Genomic DNA, 19,648 nt, shown 5'->3' with positions numbered 1-19,648 from the left:
CCATAGAGCTCCAGTTTTGTCAAGGAACACATTAATGAGCCATTTTGTTGCACTGGGTGATATGGAACATGCCATTTTTATTAGCAGGAAAACAGTTTCTTTGATTCAATCCCCCACACACCATCCTGCTGCACCATGATTTGTTGTTTGAGTAATTTTTGATAAAACATGTGACCAGCCATTTTAGAAAATTCAAAGCCTTTTATAAAAAACGAAACTATGTGTCTGACTTGTTTATTAGGAGCCAGGGAGCTTGGGACAGAGATCCACAGATGTGGAAGAGAGGTCAGTAAGTGCTGAGATGGACAAACACATTGCTGCTTTTGGGAGGCCAAATATTGGCGATCAAATTCGTTCAAATAATATCAACAGAACAAAATAACATTTCATCAGTGATTAAACATGCATAAACATGTCTGTAATCAGTAGAGGATTTATTAAACAGCACAAAAGTCTTGATATTTCCACATGTACACAAAATCATAAATATCCTCCAAAACAAGTTACACCCTCCTTCCATTGACGGAATCCAAGCCATTGTCATTTCAATGCGATAAGCCAGATTATATAAGCCACATAATAATAAACCATTAACACTTGAACAACTGATCAATCTACAGTATTAGGACACAAAGATGTTAAGACAGTCGCTCTGTAGAGTCAAAACCAAAAGTAGTAGTTTTCATTAATCCCGGGTATTGTCGATATAAAAAGAAACCCTATTCAATGTAATGTGCTATTTACATTTGTCTTCTAAAAACAGTTCTTTACACTAGAGTGTGTCTAAGGGGAACCAAAATTAAAAACTTCAAACATAATTTGTATGGCAATTTATTTTTCCAAATGGGACATTGGATATTTAACATGCAACAAAATTGTTTTTTTTGAGAAACTTGTTCATTTACAGTATAAACTAATAAGAATCATTAAAATGAAAACAGAATGTGATCCTTGAAGGAATAAAACGCCATGCGGTGTTTACCTCATGGTGTTCAAAAAGCAATTACAATTTGTGATTTTATTCTTGAAGGAAAAGAAAAGATTAGCATAGATAGAGATTTGAGATCATGATTCACCCATCACTTGCTTACAGACAGAATTTGGGTTTGATTATAGTGCTAAAATAACACCCAATCTATCTTGCCCCATGAAACTGTTGTCATCATTTGTTAATCTGACACAAATTAACATATAACATCTGTAAGTATGGTAACACAGGTGCCTTAACTATGACTTCATGCATTGTGTTTGAACTGTAGTTTTTTTGTGGTGGAATAAAGAGTGGTCCAACAGGCAACGGCAGATTAGAATGGAATTGATTTGTAGTTCTATCAGATTTCTGGCAGACATAAGAACTCAGCCGTTCCACCCTCTCAGGTACACTTCTGGTTGAATATACACAACCATGCCATTTTCTTTGGCATCCATTGGGCTATCGTGGTCATCATAGGTTCAAAATTCATTCATAGAAAAACTACCCAAACCTAACTTGCATAAATTCATTTTAAAAAGACACCCTATTGGTATAGACTCAAATATAATTAGACCCGATCCAGAATGCGGTGGTTCTAGAACAAACAAGCAAATATACTGGAAAAGAGTATTAATACATTTGATCTTTCCTGTACTTCATTTAATTTTCTGATCATGGTCTCGAATTCACTCAGGTATTAGACATACTGATACACAGACCTGAGATTTGTAGTAAAAGAACGGGACCCGAGCAGACTTGGACTGACTAAAAGTTGGACATAAGTAGATCCTAACTGGCACTGAATTTGAACAGTTGGTAATATACATCCTCCAAAATCCTTTATATTTTTCAGCAATTCCTTAAATTTGTTTACTGAAACACTGTGACCACGATATGTTTGCACAACATTTTAAAGTGCAAAAATAACCTTTCAGTGCTCTCTGATAGACATACTATGATACAGAGACACAGAGTTATGTCATGTTTTTTTCAGGAGTTTTTTTTTTTTAAATGATCTCATGTTGACAAGTGATGAATCTGTCATGAGCTTAAACTTATTGTTAAATTTGCTGGCCAATTCATTTTACTTGGGTATCGTTCACTAAGAACCAAGTGGACTCGTGAAGACCTCTACTATGCAGTCAATATTACCCCTCTGTGATGTGACCACCTGCTGGCCCTCCCTTTATTTGACCCGTTTGAGGCCAACGCAAGAACATATAAAACAGAATCCATGTTAACATTTAGCTTGGGGCCCTGATTGTTACATTTTCATATTTACCCAAACTGGTTGGCTGAAATGAGTTGTGTGTATTAAGGTAATGCTAACGTAACAGTTAAATGACAGTCAGTGACATTCCAACTAAAATCAGCTGCTGCCTGTGGGGCTTTGAAACAAATGAAACCTTCACCACTAATCTGCTTAAAACAGTTTCATTAGTTTGGTTTTTAATATACTTGTGTCCCACAACAGTCTAAACTTGTCCTTCAAAACCCCACTACAACTTGTGCAGCTACCAAAAAAAAAAATTTTGATTGACAATGGGACTTATTTATGACCTCCAGTTAAAATGCAATTCAAAAGGTGGATTCATCTAAATTCAACACTCAAAGAAATATGTTAAAAAAACAAAAGAAAAACAGTGTCAATGACAACTCTTCCAAACACAAGAATGAAGGGTTTTGAACGTGGTAATCTCAAATCTTGAGAAATGAGAAACACCAATTATTACTGCATTTTAAGGCCTCAACAAATCTGTTGCTGTCTTTAACCTGTTCAAGAAAGATCATTAACATCATACAGCGTAAAAGCAAAAATCATCTTGTCAAATACAGACACAAGCCATTGCCAGACTGCACCAAGACCTACAAAAGAAACATAAATAAATACATGTATATTGAAAGATTCGAGGGATTACAATATTAAGGCAATGCAGTGGCATGTTCTTGGTGTTTTCTCTCATGGAATTCTGGACAATTAAAACAAAAGCCAAGATCACACTATATTAAATAAACTCATTATTTGCACATGAACCAAAAAATATTTAAGTTTTATGAACGCACAACACCAGACAGCAATTCCTCTGGCTTGAGCTGGACACCTTGCTCTTCACAGTGGCACTGGACCCCACATCCTTGCCAAACACCCTGAATAACCTCTGTCATTTCTGGTTGTCAGAAACTGCCAACTGGCAAACTACCCCAAACAGCAAACTGCAGCAGTACAGTCGTACCACCTCTTCTGGAGCATTCTTTGAGTGTATATTCCCCTCCATTACAGTCAGTGCAATGCTCAAGGTTGCCTCTAACAAAGGAATCATATCCCCTGACATGTGGGCAGGTAACATGGTTGGCGCTGGGGCAAAATGAAAAAAAAAAAAAAAATCTAGAATTTAAAATAATAAAAAAAACACTCTTTACATGATGAGGGAGAAATAAGGGATTAAAGACTGTGTGGTCCAGAGCACACCTTGCTTTAGTGAATGTAGGCTCTGTAGACTGCAGAAATATCATTGTCTGACTGATCCAGTGCCTTAGCCCTCTTATAAACCTGCACAGAAACAACAAAAGAGCAAAAAGGTTTTTAGTTGCATAGGACATTCATTACTATTGTAATTTTAGTATCTATTCATTTATTGTTAGAAAGGTTTCAGTATTTCTGTAGGTGGATGAAAAAAACGCTTCAGTGGAGAAAACTAAGCATTTTGTGCACAGTCAAAACACACAATGTGTGGAGAAAAAAAGTAAAAAAAAAAAAAGTACACCTCTAGATGACTAGTGCCTTGCGTGGTGATAATGATCATACTAAAGTGTCAGAAGGAGAGAAGTCTGTGTATGTCGGAGTTTCCTCAAGGCTGGCTGATAATGTAATATTATGAAGAACTTGTATTCTCAAAACCCTACCGTTTAAGGTTTAGTTTCGGCTCCTCTTTGAGAGAATACCTGGATTGGTGGTAAGGAATCTCTTATCAAACCTCATCTCTCCACACTCTTTTTATGAACAGAGGGCAGTGTTCAAAAAATTTAGGTTGGGCCTTCTTGGTTTTAGCTGACTGCTGCTGGTTAAATGGCACCAACAGCAGATTAGATCAGATGAAGAAGATGACAGTTAACTCAGTAAAAGCTACAATGAGCAATCTTTTCTCTGGTTGATGTGCTCCCTGCAGCTTGGGTCTGTAGTAGGACAAATAATATTTGAGTGACAAGACAACCCTCTGTAAAAGCATTGTTACAGTCCAATGCCACCTAATGATTAAGTGTGCCCTGCTTTATTGTGTATTTTACTCTAAATGGGAGCGTACTAGTGATTGACACCATAAACTCATTAGGAAAGTGTTTACTGAGGTCGTAAATCAATTAAGTAGTAAGGTGACTCCATACAATCTGACTTATTTTTGCATCCAGTAGAGTTGGCTTCACTTTTTATACCCAGAGGCTACATCCACTTCTTCTATACAGTCTATGGTCATTACATGAACTCAGTCAGTCTCATAGTAGTAGTCTCATTTAGCACCATAAGGCATTATGTTCACTGAGACATTTGTTGTGTGTTTGTAGCAGCATGTGGAATGTACTCCTTTCATTTTAACTGAATGAGCACTGAGAGGCAACTATTTGGTCAACAAATCACAGTAAAGAAGAAAAAAAGATTAAATGCTATTGTTATAAAACCTTTCCAGCAAATAGTAACAAAATTCTAAAACAAAATGTGCACGGAACAAGTGCACAACAAGCAAAAAGGAAAGTAACACCTGAAAATTAGCACACAGTTGTACCTCATTGGCAGCTGCAGCCATTGGGGTTGGATGGTTGGCCATGTCACCCATGGAGATGGCAAGCCTCAGGTCCTTCTGAATATGTTTCAAATAGTAGTCTGGCTTAAAGTTGCCCTGTAAAATATCTGGAAGATGTAAGAAGAAAGGCTTATAATAACCTATATTCAAAAAGAATTTCTTAAAATTAGTTTTGAATTGTTTGTTCAAGTGATCAGTTTTTCTATGCCGACAGCTCAAAACGTTACCATTTTCGACTGAAAGAACATAAATTAACTAGAAAAATTGCAATTCCTGAAGAAATTGCAGTGTGAATGCGCCCCCTGCTGTCTCGCTGCTGCTGTAATGCCGCCACGCCGCTGCTGCTGCTTTACATGCTGAATGGCAGCTCTGCTGCCACCTGGTGGCTCACAGGTCTTTAATAACCTGCTGCTTCTGTCTTGACCCGTTTGTAACGGCGCTGAAGAAAGCGTCGATGACGTCACCACATACACACTCATGTAAAATGAGAAAAAGGAGGGAATAAAACTAAAACTGTGATTTTCGTCAAAAAAGTAGATCATAGAGCTGAACCAACAAATCGTCATCGGTGACATCACCCGCTCTAGCTCGGCCATATACACACATTGTAAAATGAGAGAAGGGAGAGCGGTTATAAAACTAAAACTGCGATATCGTCCAAACCGTAAAAGATACAAATAAGGTTTCAATGAGGTGAAAACAGCTGCAGATCTTGTGACTTGATTAAAATTGTAATGGAGTTTCTAGCTGAAAGTATGAGGAAGTTATAAGCTTTGTAAGTGGAGGAAGTTGAAGAAAATGTCAAAATTCCTCCAAAACAGTCAGTTTTTACAGAAAAGTTTATAAAGTTTACAGAGTTTAACAGATAGATGTGTGAAAAGTCATAGCACCCTAGAGACCGCCGAGCTGGACAGTTTGGTTTTGGAGCGGTGTCTGTAGCTCAAAGCGTTAGGCAGTTGAAACGCGTTGAGAAAGACTAATAATAAAATCGGATAACAATAGTGAATACAGTTGATAAAAGACGACAAGTAAGAAAGATTCAGTTATATCCGTATACACAAGGCTTAAAACTTCATTTGTGTTGATTTACTTTGACATTTCTGGTCCACAAAGGTGCTTGCCATCTGGCCCTGGCACAGGATGTCCAAGAAGGTCTGCTGTGACTGGCCAGTGGCTTGGGCCAGGGTTAGCCCCTCTGCAATGGTGGCCATGAAGCTGCCCTGCACCATGTTAAGAATGAGCATCATCCTTGCTGCATTCCCCGCCTCACCTGAAAACAAATAAGCATTTGTACACACAGACATTACCTTAATGGAATAGTTTTTATGAAATTTGCTCATTTGTTTATTGTTGACTGTAAGATGACAAGATTGCCATCACTGTTATATTTGCACATTGAATATGTAACTGAAGCCAGCAGCCACGTAGCTAAGTTTATCACAAGTTTGTAAACCGTTCCAATAAATGTTAACATGTTAGATCTTGTTTACATAATCTCAATCCATTGTCTATACCGCTTATTCCTCAGGGTCCCGGGTGGCTGGAGCCAATGCTACCTGACATTGGGCGAGAGGCAAAGTACATCCTGGACTGGTCGCCAGTCAATCACACACTGATACACTGAGACAGACAACCACTCACGCACACCGGCAACCTTCTTGCTGTGAGGCAACAGTGCTAACCACTGTACCACCCTGGGCGTTTATATAGGCTGTTATGTGCCAGGCTATTTCTTAGTGGAGACAAGCAACTTTATGGACTTCCTGCTGGTTGCCTGGCAACTGCTAAACGCAAAGTAATAGCCAAGAAGTGGTTCATCTTTGTTAAAACTATAGTGAAACCTAAACATGTGTCACAGTGAACTGGGAGCAGACTTGTATGAGTGCATACCCAGGAAGAAGGAGGTCTTGCCCATGGCTTGGAAGCAGCTGCTACAGTCCTCGTAGACTGTTCTGTCACCAGCAGCCAGGATGACCAGCATCCCATCATTAGACAGCTGCTGGCTTCCTGCCACTGGAGCCTCCAGGAAACGTCCACCTCGCGACGTGATCACCTGACATTCAAACATGGAATAACTATTTGATACAGTAATACTTACACTATCCCAATGATTATAACAGCTACTACTGTAGAGAATTGAGATGAAGAAATGCCAGTCATCTGGGTTTAGGACAGTTCCTTTTTTAGAAAGCTTTGAAACAATGTTTACTTTAGTAGTGCATGCTGTTCTACTGTGTACTTAACGGTAAATTTCTCCATTTCTTTATCTGGATGCCCAATCAGGGTTGTTAGTAAATGTAATCAATTGACAAACAGTTATCTCAGTGTGTGCTATATTGGTCGAGAAAGCGTTCTCCTGCTGCAAATGTGTTTTAGAGTTCTGAATCATGAGCACTATCATGGAAGAGCTACAGACTGCATCAACTTAAGAGTTGTCTCTGCCTCTGCATATCTAGGGGGAATACAGATGCTGCCCCAAAACAAAATGTTCTTGTTCACTTCTGTTGGATTGTAAACTAAGTAGGTTTCTAATGGCAAAAATGGCATTCTAAAATACATGTGCAAAGGATGTTGATAAAAAAGATACCACTTGCAATGTTTTGGCTGATCAGCTGAAAAAAAAGCAGCAAAAAGAGGCAGAGGCTGCTGCCACCGCATTGGCTGTGCAAGGGGAAATGGCAGGCGTGGACCTCCAGTACCTGAGCCGCTGATAGCAAACAGTGACTGGTGGTGACTTGCCCTCTGATGCAAACAGAAATTGAAACATTTTTGTGAGTGTGGCTCCAAACACAACAGTGATCGAGACTAAGTTACCTCCGACCACAGTGACATCTGATGAATTCTGTTAGTGTATGCATCCATTAAAATGTGAGTCAAATATTCTAATGTTTGTTACACGCAGTTCATGGTTATATTAAGCTGGAGTGCATTTGTAATAGCATGTGACATTGTACTGTACTTGTATAGCACCTTTCTAGGCTTTTTGACCACTCATTGTGCTTTAACACTACACTCGCACAGTCACACACTAAAGCTATGCTTCAGGAGCAATTTGAGGTTCAGTGTCTTGCCTGGGGACACCTCGACATGTGGTCCAGAGGATTCCAGGATCGAACCACTGACGACCCACATAGCCACCCATACATTCTGCTACAGTTAATGCATTTTGGCTGCTATTTTTTGCTATTGATAACTTTGCACACCGACTGCTTGTTGACTAAGGCCTGTTACAGTTTGAGTGCTTATTCAGCATTTGCTAGCTTATTACACAGTCATTATGAGCCTGTAGCTCTGTATGACAGTAGTTATCTGTGTCATTTTTGAGCCATCTGTCAAGAAAGAATTTGGCAGTTGGCTGCCAGAAGCTTGCACGCAGAGCATCCTGGTACACAGTCACTGCCACTCTGGCTCGACAAGCAGGAGAACTCAGCTTTCTCAGCCAATATAGCATGCACCGAGATGTTTGTTGCTTCAATAACTACATTTACCACCAGCATCAATTGGAAAACATGGCAAATTTTAAGATATGGTTGTTAAGACTTTAAGAATTGTGGCTACTTTAGCATGGGGTTACCTGTGAGAGTTCTGTGATGGTCTCTGGGTCTACAGTGGACATCTCTACGTAGCATTTTCCTGGCCTGATTCCCTGCAGCACTCCACTGGGTCCCATCACCAACTGCAAAGCAACAAACACAATTACACATTTGTTTTTTAACCCACAAACCAGGAGATTTACACTTTTGCCTTGAAGAAATTTACTGCAGTCGAGATAGTACTCACATCCCGGGCAGCCTTTGGGTCAGAGACACAAGAGAAGGTGATATCACACATGGAAGCCACTTCTGCAGGAGTACGGCCTAACCTGGCACCCTCCTGGATGAACAGGTCACACTATGGAACACAGCAGGCAGAAGTCATTTTCTAATGAATCATCAGCAGCATGCCAACAGAGTGTTCCATGATTATTGTATGGTTTGCCACTGGTAAAAAGGTCTGTATTTGTATAGCACCTTTCTAGTCATTTTGACTACTCCAAGAGCTTTTACATTACATCCTCATTCATACAGGAGGACTATAAGTTGGAGGAAACCATTCTTTCACTCACACACACACACACACACACTGAAGCTATGGTTCAGGATCTAGTTGGGGTTCAGTGTCTTGCTCAAGGATACTTCGACATGTGGACTTGGAGGAGCCAGGGATCGGTCAGAAAATCTGACAATTGATAGAGGACCCAATATATGCAATATATTTCAGTTGTGGTTTGAATACTTGTTGTTACACAGTTGCAATTACTTAATTCATATTTACAGGCTGAATAGCTATTAAAACCTATGCAGAGGTAGAAAGAAGTTACCATTTTTATTGTTGTAATAAGTAAAGTGGAGTCATATCCAATTCAAGAAAAACAAAACCAAAGCAGGAAAACAGAAAATGGCGGAGGGCCAAAGATTCTTGGCATTACATTCTGCACCTTCCTATTTAAAACCCAAGCATGTGGATTTAAACAAACATAAATACTGGCCTCCTTGCTGTGCTCACAGCGGGTGCTGAGTTGGGCGTGTTGTTCAAAATGGCAATGGGGAACTTCAATAACTCTGTCCCACATCATGATAGCAGAAAAGGGCAATGGCCGAGGTGTAGTGCTCACTCTATGGTTTATAACTACCCCTTCTCCACTGTAGAGGCAGCGACTTACATGGGAATGTCTTTTTCCACCTATTCCCATTGTTAGCTCCTGCCATGTTTTTCCCAGCACTTCCATGTTCACTGGTGTTAATGATGCTGTTTGCCTTTTGGCGGCACCAGAGAAACTCGCCGATAACTCCCCAAAACGTCTTAAGGCACTACCTCGATGAATAGGGATGGCTAAATGCAGCAGTTTAAGTTTATTTAAATAAGTATATATTACATTTACCGCTTTTTTATGACAAGTCAGAAAGATTGATTGATAAGATCAGCGTGTTGTTTTTGGAAATATAACATATGATATACAGTGTATGATACAACTTGTTCCCAAAATCCCAAGTAGATAAAAAAGAAAAAGAACAAACAAACAAACAGCAATACATTGTAATATCAAATTTCAATACTTAAATATAGCCGTAAGTGGCAATGATTGAGGTTCAAGCAGCTTGCGAGCATTTGGATGCTTGTTTGCAGTTTAAATGTCAAGAAACAAAACTAGATTTTCTTTAAAATAATTCAGTGCAGTCATCACTATATGCTGATGCTATGTTGGGGTGTATAAAACTACTTTAAGATTTGATGTAGCTTATGACTAGATATTTACTCTTTGCATTTATGATGCCCCTAGTGGTGAAGCACAATGCACTTTAATACATTGATATCTCTATGCAGTTTTTCATCAAAATAGTTAATATCAAAAATGTGCATTAACTCATGAATGCATTGAGCAATCGGACTGAATTGAGACACTGCCATTCTAAAGTTGTTGAATGTAAAATTTCAAAGGCCTAGATGATGCCTCATTTTGGGACTATTGGCCAGGAGTTTGACAAGACGTGAGAAATTTGTACTTTTACCCGTTCTGTATTACAACATCTACTGCACTTCTGTCAGATTAGGAGATTCAAATTCAATATATTATCAGTCAAACTGACGTTAATAAGACCTCATTCATTAAACATTGCGACAATGACTGTGTGTTGCATTACAGTACCTTTTCTGCTGTGCGGTTCCACACTGTGACAACATGACCCATTTTCAATAGGTTGGAAACTATACCACTACCCATCAGCCCCAGACCCAGGAACCCTATCCTGAAGGGCAAAATCCCAAAAGAACAAATAAATCAAAACATGAGCAAGCAAACAGTGAAATTAAAAAATAGCATTCATATTTCTGTGTGGTCTGAGCTAAAATCAAAGAAACACTTTAAAAAGGTAATAAAAAGTAATAAAATCAGCAGTAATAATGTTAAGCCTGTGCTGCATTTTAAATTTAGCAATTCAGTTTGATGAGGATATTCTGTAATGCTGCAGTGAGTGAGTACCTTTTATCGGTGGGTGTGATGCTGCCATTGATCGCTGTGCTATCTGCTGCTTGGATAGATGTTGAGCCTGTGTCCTGCACAATCAATAGAAACGGTATCAATTTCAAACTGACGGGAAAGTGAAGCCTTACGCAGCTTTCCTATGCATTACTTAAAGTAAAATTCATTCCTGAAGTTTTGGTACTGAAAAATGTAGTTATCAGATGCAACATTTTGACTTGTTAATTTTACTGAAATTTCAAAGATATTTTACCTCTTCAATGATCTTCAGGCGCTTGCTTATTGGCTCCATTGATGATGCTGGCTGTGGATAGAGATGAATAAGCCAGACAAGTGGTGACCAATATACTCTACACATACACTTCACCCAGTAATGCCAAGTTCACATCAGATATACAATATCCATGGTAAAACCCATTTACTTAGTAGCTGCTATTTTAGCAATTTTTTTAATGACTTTACTCTGACAAACAGCATTTAATGTAGATCACTTTCATCTATGTGACATATGGCTGTCAGCTTTTAATTTGTGCCAACTTCAGAGAGTGGGACCAGGACCTGGCACCTCCTTCAATAATCTCAAAATCCATAAATAGCGGAAAAGAAAAGAAAAATCCCCCAATATGGGATTATTTTGCACCGTGTCTAAAATCACATAGTATGTACTACATTCCCAATATGTGTATTATCCTTCAAGATATTTTGGTGTGAGGAAACAGCAGTATATATTTTTTTGGATGCACTGTTCAGCAACTTCCCGAAAGCCTCCTTGGAGACACGCGTTAAATTCTTGAGGAGGCAGACCAATAAAATAACGTAGTGACATAGCCAGGCGCTGAGCTGCCATGGATCAGTGTATCCCTGCAAGGCCGACTGGGAAACTACCCGTGTTGATAATTGTTCATCTTCAGCAATGTGCAGAGCAAGACAACAGCGGGTAAGCAGTAGATTGTGCTGAGGATCTCTCAGCCATGTAAAAAGGACACCCTAACCATTGCTTTCAAGGTTGCAATACTGTCACCATAGACTTAACGAGAGGCATAGTTGCATCTATGAGTCTCCTTCTAGTGGTTTGTCAAAATAAAAGTCCATATAACAAACCAAGGGGTGGGGGTGGGGGGGGATTATTCAGTGCAATTGTCAAATTATTGAGCTGCATATTTCCTCTTACCTTCTCAGACTGGCTGAGTAGGAAGTGATGGAAATGTGGATCATCCTTCACAGGCTGCAATAAAAGAAGAGTTCAGTGGGACAGTCTTTTCTTTGCATATGTGCTGACCTGACAGAATATAGGGGGCAGAAACCCTTAAGTCTACACCACACATTGCTGACAAATCGGGGTTCCGATCATTAACGCTACAAAACGCCATGATTTAGAGTTTCTGAAATTTGAGAAGGAGTCCATTTGTGGCCTAAATTATTATTTTTTTGAGTATTAGTGACAAAAGGCCAATTAAATTCCTGAAAATGATACACATTCTCCCTAAAACCTCTACAATATAGCGTAAATTCCATAACCAGTGAGAACCGTGCATGTGCTCAACTGCAGCACCAATCATTCATGTTTAAAAAAACAAAACTGCATCATATCTGCATTGGCTGACTCACATCAATACAGAGCAATAGCAGTTTGTGAGTCAGAAGAATGACAGGTTTACCAATAGCAAAGTTTTATAATAGACACAAATGCACATGCATTATATAGTGTATTGGATGACTAGCCTATGAAGTAACAATTACAGATAGCTCATGGATTGTCTCTATTCTATTCAATGTATCAAAAGAATTCATAAAATAAGTGTAAGGTTATCATATGAGACACTGTTAGCAAATCACAAAGATTTGGGAATTTATCTGTGACACAATGGCAGAATGTGTCCTTCTGGTACCATGCACCTCTAATAATATTATAACCTCAACCTACCCCAAAAAGCCAGTCACCATCTGAATTTCTTCATGTTAGTGGAAACACAACTGACAATTTCATTTTGGCCTGCAAGTAAAACAGTTTCTAAAAGCAGCAAAACATGACCATTACATATAGAACAGGCATAGATTCCTGTGGCTAACAGCAGCTGGCAGTGTGAGCCCTCTACTGTTTTGTATTAACTGACACACTAACTACATTCAAAAGAGTTATGAATCAGTGGGATGCATAGTTTCCTCTATGAAGAACAACTACTAATAATGTATTTTTAGGCCTTTTGGGCAGTTTTTCAGTTGCAGTGAAGCTGCAGCAGGAAAATTGCAATTTTTGACATTAGTGAAAATGTTTCCACTGACATATAGATCAACAGTTCCGCCCCCCCCCCCCCCCCCCCCCCCCACACACACACACACACACACAGTGTTCAAACCAGTTAAAGAGCATTATATTGAGAGTGGTCATCAACCCTGTGCCTGAGGAGCAGGTTGACTTTCAGAAAAGAGGTAGCTGGGCCAACAGAACCAATCCTCAGCCTTCTCTTGAGCCTCCACATACAAAATTGGCGACCATCTCAACAAGCAAACCATAAAAAAACAGTTTCAGTAGTCAAGAGTGAGCACCAAACAGGTCAGAAGGGAAAAGTCTGCAGTTGTTGGTGATTAAAGCCAAAGATTAAAAGGTCAAGTAGAAGAACAGCAAGACAAGGCAAGCTTAATTTGAAGGGGGAGGGTGGGTTCACCTACACTGCTTTCCCATTTGAATCCTGAGCCAGGTCCAGCCCCAGGCCTCTCAATAGTGGATGGCTCTGGGTCAGAGTCAGTTAAGTCCTTGAGGAGAGAGACACATATTCACCTAAATAAAAAGGGTTGAGGTCTGCTGTAATGGGGGACGTTTTGCTGTTATATACACAGAATGTGTTGAGGACCAAATACAATATTCCATCTGCATGGAAAGATACCACTAGAATATAAGTTTATTGTAATTTAGGTGAGCCAACTCTTTAAGTAATGGTGTTGATGCCAGACACAGTATTGTGACAGCATTGGCTCCACAGCCTCTGCTGCTCATTAAGTGCCACCTGTTATTTCAAGTTGACATGTCCTACTTGGTGTCATAAAACAGAGGTGAAAACTTTGTTAATAAGGTGAATTTGACTAAAGAGCTAAATGAAAGCTTGGTTACACAAAATTGACAATGATGTACATACCACTTGGATTACAATACCAATACTCAAATGTAAGGAAAAAGGTTATTCTTTGTGTTTCTCCAGGGTTTCTGCAGGGTTCATCAAGTTAAACCTTCCTCAAGTCTTTAAAATACCACACAGAGTGCAATTTAATACCTAAAATTCATGATCATAATAGTGAAAGTATGAAAGCATGATGGAAAACTTTTAGGGACGATATGGCTTACATCTTCCTAGCCACTGAGGCTAGCAGTAGCAACAATGTTTGCTACAGGTCTGCTTTTGTTGATTGAAACTTCACAATAAAAAAGGACTGAACAGCCTCCTGCAGCACAATACACTGTTGCAAAAATTTAAGTTTAGGTCTGCAATGTTTCCTAACTGCCAGCAATCACATATAAAAAGGGTTATATTGCTAACTTAACTGCCTACAGCAGGCAAGGGCAAATGTACGTTTGTAAAGATCTTCTCCGAGTCCTTTTCTGAGGAAAATTAATTAACGCTTTGAAATTTTTCAAGAGCTGCAAATACCCCCTGTAGAAATCACAACACAGTTTCTGTTCCATGGTTAAGCAAGGTCACATAGTAGAGGAATAAAGTAATCAGCTGTTGAACAGAAGAGAAGAAGTGGCTATGACACTATTATAGATTATCTTTTTAGGTTTATGCGAATATCGCATACAAATTTTTATGCCAATAGTGAAGCAAGGGCACAATCCAGTCAGTGGCCCAAACTGGGGTTAGGCCTTCCTTTGCTCCATTCTGGGCTGGGTACCAAAGTTTAATACATTTACGGCACTGACCAAATCCCTTTGTTACTAGAGTGTATCGAGAAATACCTTCTCACGAGGGTCCGAAACGCTGCCAAGCGCTAAATGAGAGAAGATTTTCCGTTATGTGAGTAAATCTCACAAGGCTGTCCGCCACATTGTTGTACCAAAATAGTCATGTAATACAGAATTATGCTGAGTATCTACCATGTTTAGTGTATTTCACAGGCACGCTGCTTCTGCCCTCTCTTGTCTGTCTCAGAGTTTGACACACACAATACCACATATGTTTTTATGCACATCCAAACAATGCAGCAATGTCTCACGCACTCCTTGTTTGACGACTATCAGCCACTCCAAACATAACGGGAAACAATATGCTTCATCTAAGGAAAACTCTAGCCACCATGATGCACTGGCAGTTTCAGATTCATGTCAAGAGCCTCATTTACACGGGATGATGGACGTGAATGTAATTGGCTGTGATTTTCACAGCCTGTTCACCACCGGTGTGCCACGCAGGCCTGGCCATAACATGACAAAAACTGCATTTGACATGATCTGACTCAGGGGATGGGATGCTTTTGGCTGCAATCTGGCCGCATCACTTAGAGAACTTTGTGTCAAAAAGTTCATTTTGAACAGTGCTTGTCACTGGGTACTAAATATGATACGGAAGGAGTAAATCTCACCAGCATCAGTGAGCCAGGAAGCGTGCAGCATGCTTGTATCAAGATGTAATACTGCTGGTGGCATGCAGGAAAAAAACCCCATCCATATCGCTGCTGCTCTGCATTGCGTACTACCTTGGCCGGGTGTGCGCTCATTTGGCAGTTAGCGCTGATAATGTCGATGCAGGAGCATGGTGGTCAGAACTTAGTTCACCGTCTGGAAATCAGTCGGTCTCCATCTTCTTGTTTGACTATTTTTCCAATCTAGGTTTCATTTTTGCATTTCTAAATAATATACATTCTTATTCAACTAATGCTTGACATGAGAATGTTTTCTCACACTGACCTTCTCAGAGGGGTCCTTCAGGGCACTGAGATCCTCATCATCCTCCTCCAGGATTTTCAGTGGCTTGTTAGGTGTTCTCTTTCCTTTTGAGTCTCCTTTGCCATCTGAGTTCTGTTATAAACAGAGACTATTATGTGGTGCTACTTTTTGCATGTGATGACAGTTCTCTTCCTACTTGCCGAATGCATCTGTGGGATAAAATTGACTTGGGGAGCACCTTGGTAGTCAAATCTTAACAGCATATGGCTGTATGATTGAAACGGTTACCAATACCGTTCTACTTAGCAACCTTTATTCAATGTCAAAAAATATTTTAAAGAAAAGAAAAAAAAAAATACAGTTTTGTTCACAGTAGCCACTATAGGACAGTATATTGTCTGTTCTATAGTGGGTACTGTCTACTACAAGACTCCCTTTGTAAACCTTTCTGTGCCAATACTGTGTAAAATGACAGAACATTTTGATGATGAACAGCAAAGTTTCCCCACTGAGGGATCAATAAATAAATATCTTATCTTATGAATTATTTTTTTCTTGATCGATAATTCAAAGCAATGTTTTGAGGGCAGCTCTAGTACTTTCAAGTAGATCAAAAGGGTATACAACAAATGACAGCCTGTCTGAAGGAAAGAGTTTAATTAGGTCAGTGTGACATTTATAATGCTCGTTTTGGTAGATCTGTACATTCCATATCCCCAACAGAAACTGTAATCCCACATTCTATGATAACATTACAACTCATTGCGTCATGTTGAGTTCATGCGGTTTCTTTTACTTTACCCAACATACTTCAACCAGTAACCTACTGTTGCTTATTTTCTAAAAGTCTGTGTACCTTTCAATACCTCCCACTCCCTGAAATCCTTGCATTCAGCATATAAAAACTGTCAGCAATACTAAAACCAAAATAATTCACCCCCTCACCTGTTCTTTCCCCTTTGCCTTCTTTAGAAAATCTTCCACTGCATCTACTGCCTGCTGAAAGCGCTTTCCTTTATTTATCTTGATCATCTCCTCTTTGTGGATGTGGTACGGCTTCAGCTGTTCTACTTTGATCCAGGCACTGGACAGGAACACAGACACACAGCTCTTACACATTTGATGAAGAGGAAAATGCGAGGGCTATCAGAACAGGTACCTCACCATCAGGACTTACTGGTCTTCAGTTCCAAAGAATTTCACAAAATGGCATTTTTTGCCCCTGGGTTTTTTCAGGTCCTTCGGGGGGCTTACTATCTGAAATGTAAATATTGCAGTCATTAGCAAAATATTAGTCAGACTAAGGTTCAAATTTATTTTGCTTTGAACTAGTCATTGGCACATTTTCTTACCTTTCCTGGCCATGGAGGGTAACGACCAAGCTTCCCCCTGAAAGAAGACATTTACATTTAGCCCAGGTATATGTCTTTCTTGCTAGTTCACAAAAGCATAACAGCATTTTTCATTAATCTAATGATTTCATGTTTGATTGACACTACTTGCTGCTAGGGCTGAGTATTGAACCTCAATACATTTTTACTATTACTCAAGAAAATATGTCGACAGCACCAGTTATCAAAAGCATAGAAAGCAGGCAGACCAACTATTGTACCTCACCTTTGGGAAAGTCACATATTAAGTTAAATGTGATTTAGCAGTAGCCATGTGTCGGCTTTACTTTTTTTTTTTAAATCAGCTATAAATGGTTAAAAACAAGGAGCTTCAGATACTCAAAGCAGTTTTAGCCAACTAACATATGGTTGCACGTTTTTGCTACAGAAATTTGTCGATTAATCGGCTATTCACCAACAAATGTGAAATAAATAAATAATAGAGCAAATATTCGAAATGTCTCTCGTTTGTCTCCATTAACATGCCATTTGGTTATGTTAATGATAATACCATTGTGAAAACATAAACTTGCGCTACAGGCAACATTAGATGAGATAGTTCTTTGTTTATCCCAAAGGAAATTATTGTCCAGCTGTTGCAGTACAATGTAGGAAAAAGTGTAAATATACAGAGAGCAACTTAAAGGATACTCAACGTAAGAATAAAGAATATCAGTAGGCATCGGCCCCTGATGAAATGTAACGTTAAAAGTAAGGTGACCAGTTCGACGTTAATCTCTAAACAACTAGGCCACCTATCTGGGTTAAATGATCCAAACCTACATGGACGCTCGAAGGGAAATTTGTTAACCAAAACAAATAAACGAGAGTTTAGGACCTGCAACAGTTTACACGGAAGCCGAGTTAGATGCGAAGACACCTACAGAAACTTACATATGCTACGGTGTTAGCACAGCTCGTCCATACTACAACATTCCTACAGCATTAGAAAATTAAACGTATATGGCGAAGCGATACAGAAGAACACGCCGGGGCAGGAATTAAGACCTGCGAAGACAAGTTTACACCCGAAAAATCTGTCGTTTAGGTCGAAGCCTTTTTGTAACAGTTCCGCTAGCTAGCAGCTAACGACGGCTGCTGGCCGAGTCAGCTTGGCTAGCAATTTGTTTGGGTTGACCATCAACTAACGCTAGTACGCCAACACTTCCTTTAACTGCGTCTGGCTAACACCAACATGAAACAGTAACGGCAAACAGGCTAATACAACACTATAGCAAGAATGCAAGAATATTAAGCTGAAACGGAGGCGTCTGACGATGTTTAAAGGTTATCTTACCACACAAGGTCCCCGATCCTTAGATGCACCGTCGCCATCTTACAAGTTTAATAAAACGTCGCACTGAATGAGGGGGAAAGGCAACACACACCCACTAATCACATGTGAGGACAAGCCCTTCCTCTTTATGTAACATCCGCTACTGTGCTTATTATTACTTTGCATAGTTTCTAACAACCCCAAACACACACACACACACACACACACACACTCATATACATATGCACATACAAATTACAAGCTATATATTTTTCATGTATACAAAAGAACATCAAAGAGGGAAATTACTTCTCTAAATGGAAATAAAAACAGATGCTGTGGTAAGTCTACATGCCAGAACGTGTATAGTTAATATACTTAAATCTTATGCTTTATATTATATTTGAACTTAATATTTACTAAGATTTACTTTAAAATGACACCAATTTCTATTTCTGTGTGTAGCATATGTGCCTCCATGTTCAGCTCTTTTTAGAAGGACTTACTGCCACCTATTGTTAGGAGGACGACCATCTCTCTGAGTCGGTGGTCTTTTATGCCTTAACACCAAATACAGGCTAGTAGATAGTAAGGTACTCAAAAAGGTAACTAAGTATTTTACAACAAATATTTGCTTCGCTGCATGAATAAGTCAAGGAGTTAAAAACTAACTTTAAAAAGTTATAGGTTTATGCATATTATAGTTATATATAGATATTAAAGTTAACATGGATCTGTTAAAAGTTGAGTGTGAAAGTTTATTATTCAAAATTCATTGAAAATGGTAGTTTGACAATCTTACAAATCCCATATTATGGAAAACCCACTCTTCTCAACATAAATACGTGTCCCTGGTGTGACTCGAAACCCTCAAAATATGAGAAAAGACTCTTGTCTCTCTTCTTCTCCTGCTACATCTTTCACTAAAAGTGTAAAAACGCTATGTTTAGATTTGGCTCCCCATGTGATGTTGTAAAGGCATCTGTCGAACGTGTCCTCCTCCAATCTCTCAGGCTGACTGTCCTTGGCTACAACAAGCCTCCTAAATCTACCATTGTTTTTTCCTTGCACATGCCAACTCCTGGTAACATGAAAATGTCAAAGGCAAGAGCAAACTGTTCTGTTTTTCTAGAATGGGGCGTGCAGAAAGAGGCTGAAAACAGCTGCAGCAGTCATGTCTGCCATGAGAAAAATATGTTAATTGAACATTAAACCATGTAAACCTGTTCTGTTAGGACCCCCAAATACCAGTATGAACTTCAAAATTAGTAGAATATGGGACTTTTACCTCAGGTTCCACTTACAACTTTTTTTTC

At 39.3% G+C, this 19,648-nt stretch overlaps 1 protein-coding gene across 2 annotated transcripts; it reads right to left on the bottom strand.

Moving 5' to 3' along the window:
• Positions 1 to 419: 419 nt before the first annotated feature.
• On the bottom strand, positions 420 to 18,419 carry glyr1 (glyoxylate reductase 1 homolog (Arabidopsis)). Of its 2 annotated transcripts, XM_070847598.1 has the most exons (16): positions 18,354 to 18,419; positions 17,018 to 17,054; positions 16,843 to 16,922; positions 16,611 to 16,749; positions 15,687 to 15,797; positions 13,457 to 13,540; positions 11,958 to 12,011; positions 11,040 to 11,090; positions 10,787 to 10,860; positions 10,454 to 10,553; positions 8,548 to 8,658; positions 8,342 to 8,443; positions 6,658 to 6,820; positions 5,858 to 6,037; positions 4,750 to 4,874; positions 420 to 3,524 (listed from the first exon to the last, which is right to left on the bottom strand). In XM_070847598.1, exons 1-16 carry the CDS (start codon positions 18,389 to 18,391, stop codon positions 3,450 to 3,452), a joined length of 1,524 nt encoding a protein of 507 aa, XP_070703699.1. In that variant the 5' UTR covers positions 18,392 to 18,419; the 3' UTR covers positions 420 to 3,449. The 2 variants fall into 2 exon arrangements, with proteins under 2 accessions (XP_070703699.1, XP_070703700.1); XM_070847599.1 differs by lacking the exon at positions 13,457 to 13,540.
• Positions 18,420 to 19,648: the final 1,229 nt, after the last annotated feature.

Source organism: Pempheris klunzingeri, chromosome 17, assembly GCF_042242105.1.
Source record: "Pempheris klunzingeri isolate RE-2024b chromosome 17, fPemKlu1.hap1, whole genome shotgun sequence".
In the NCBI taxonomy this organism is placed as follows: Eukaryota; Metazoa; Chordata; class Actinopteri; order Acropomatiformes; family Pempheridae; genus Pempheris; species Pempheris klunzingeri.
This window is presented reverse-complemented; position numbering and strand designations above follow the sequence as displayed.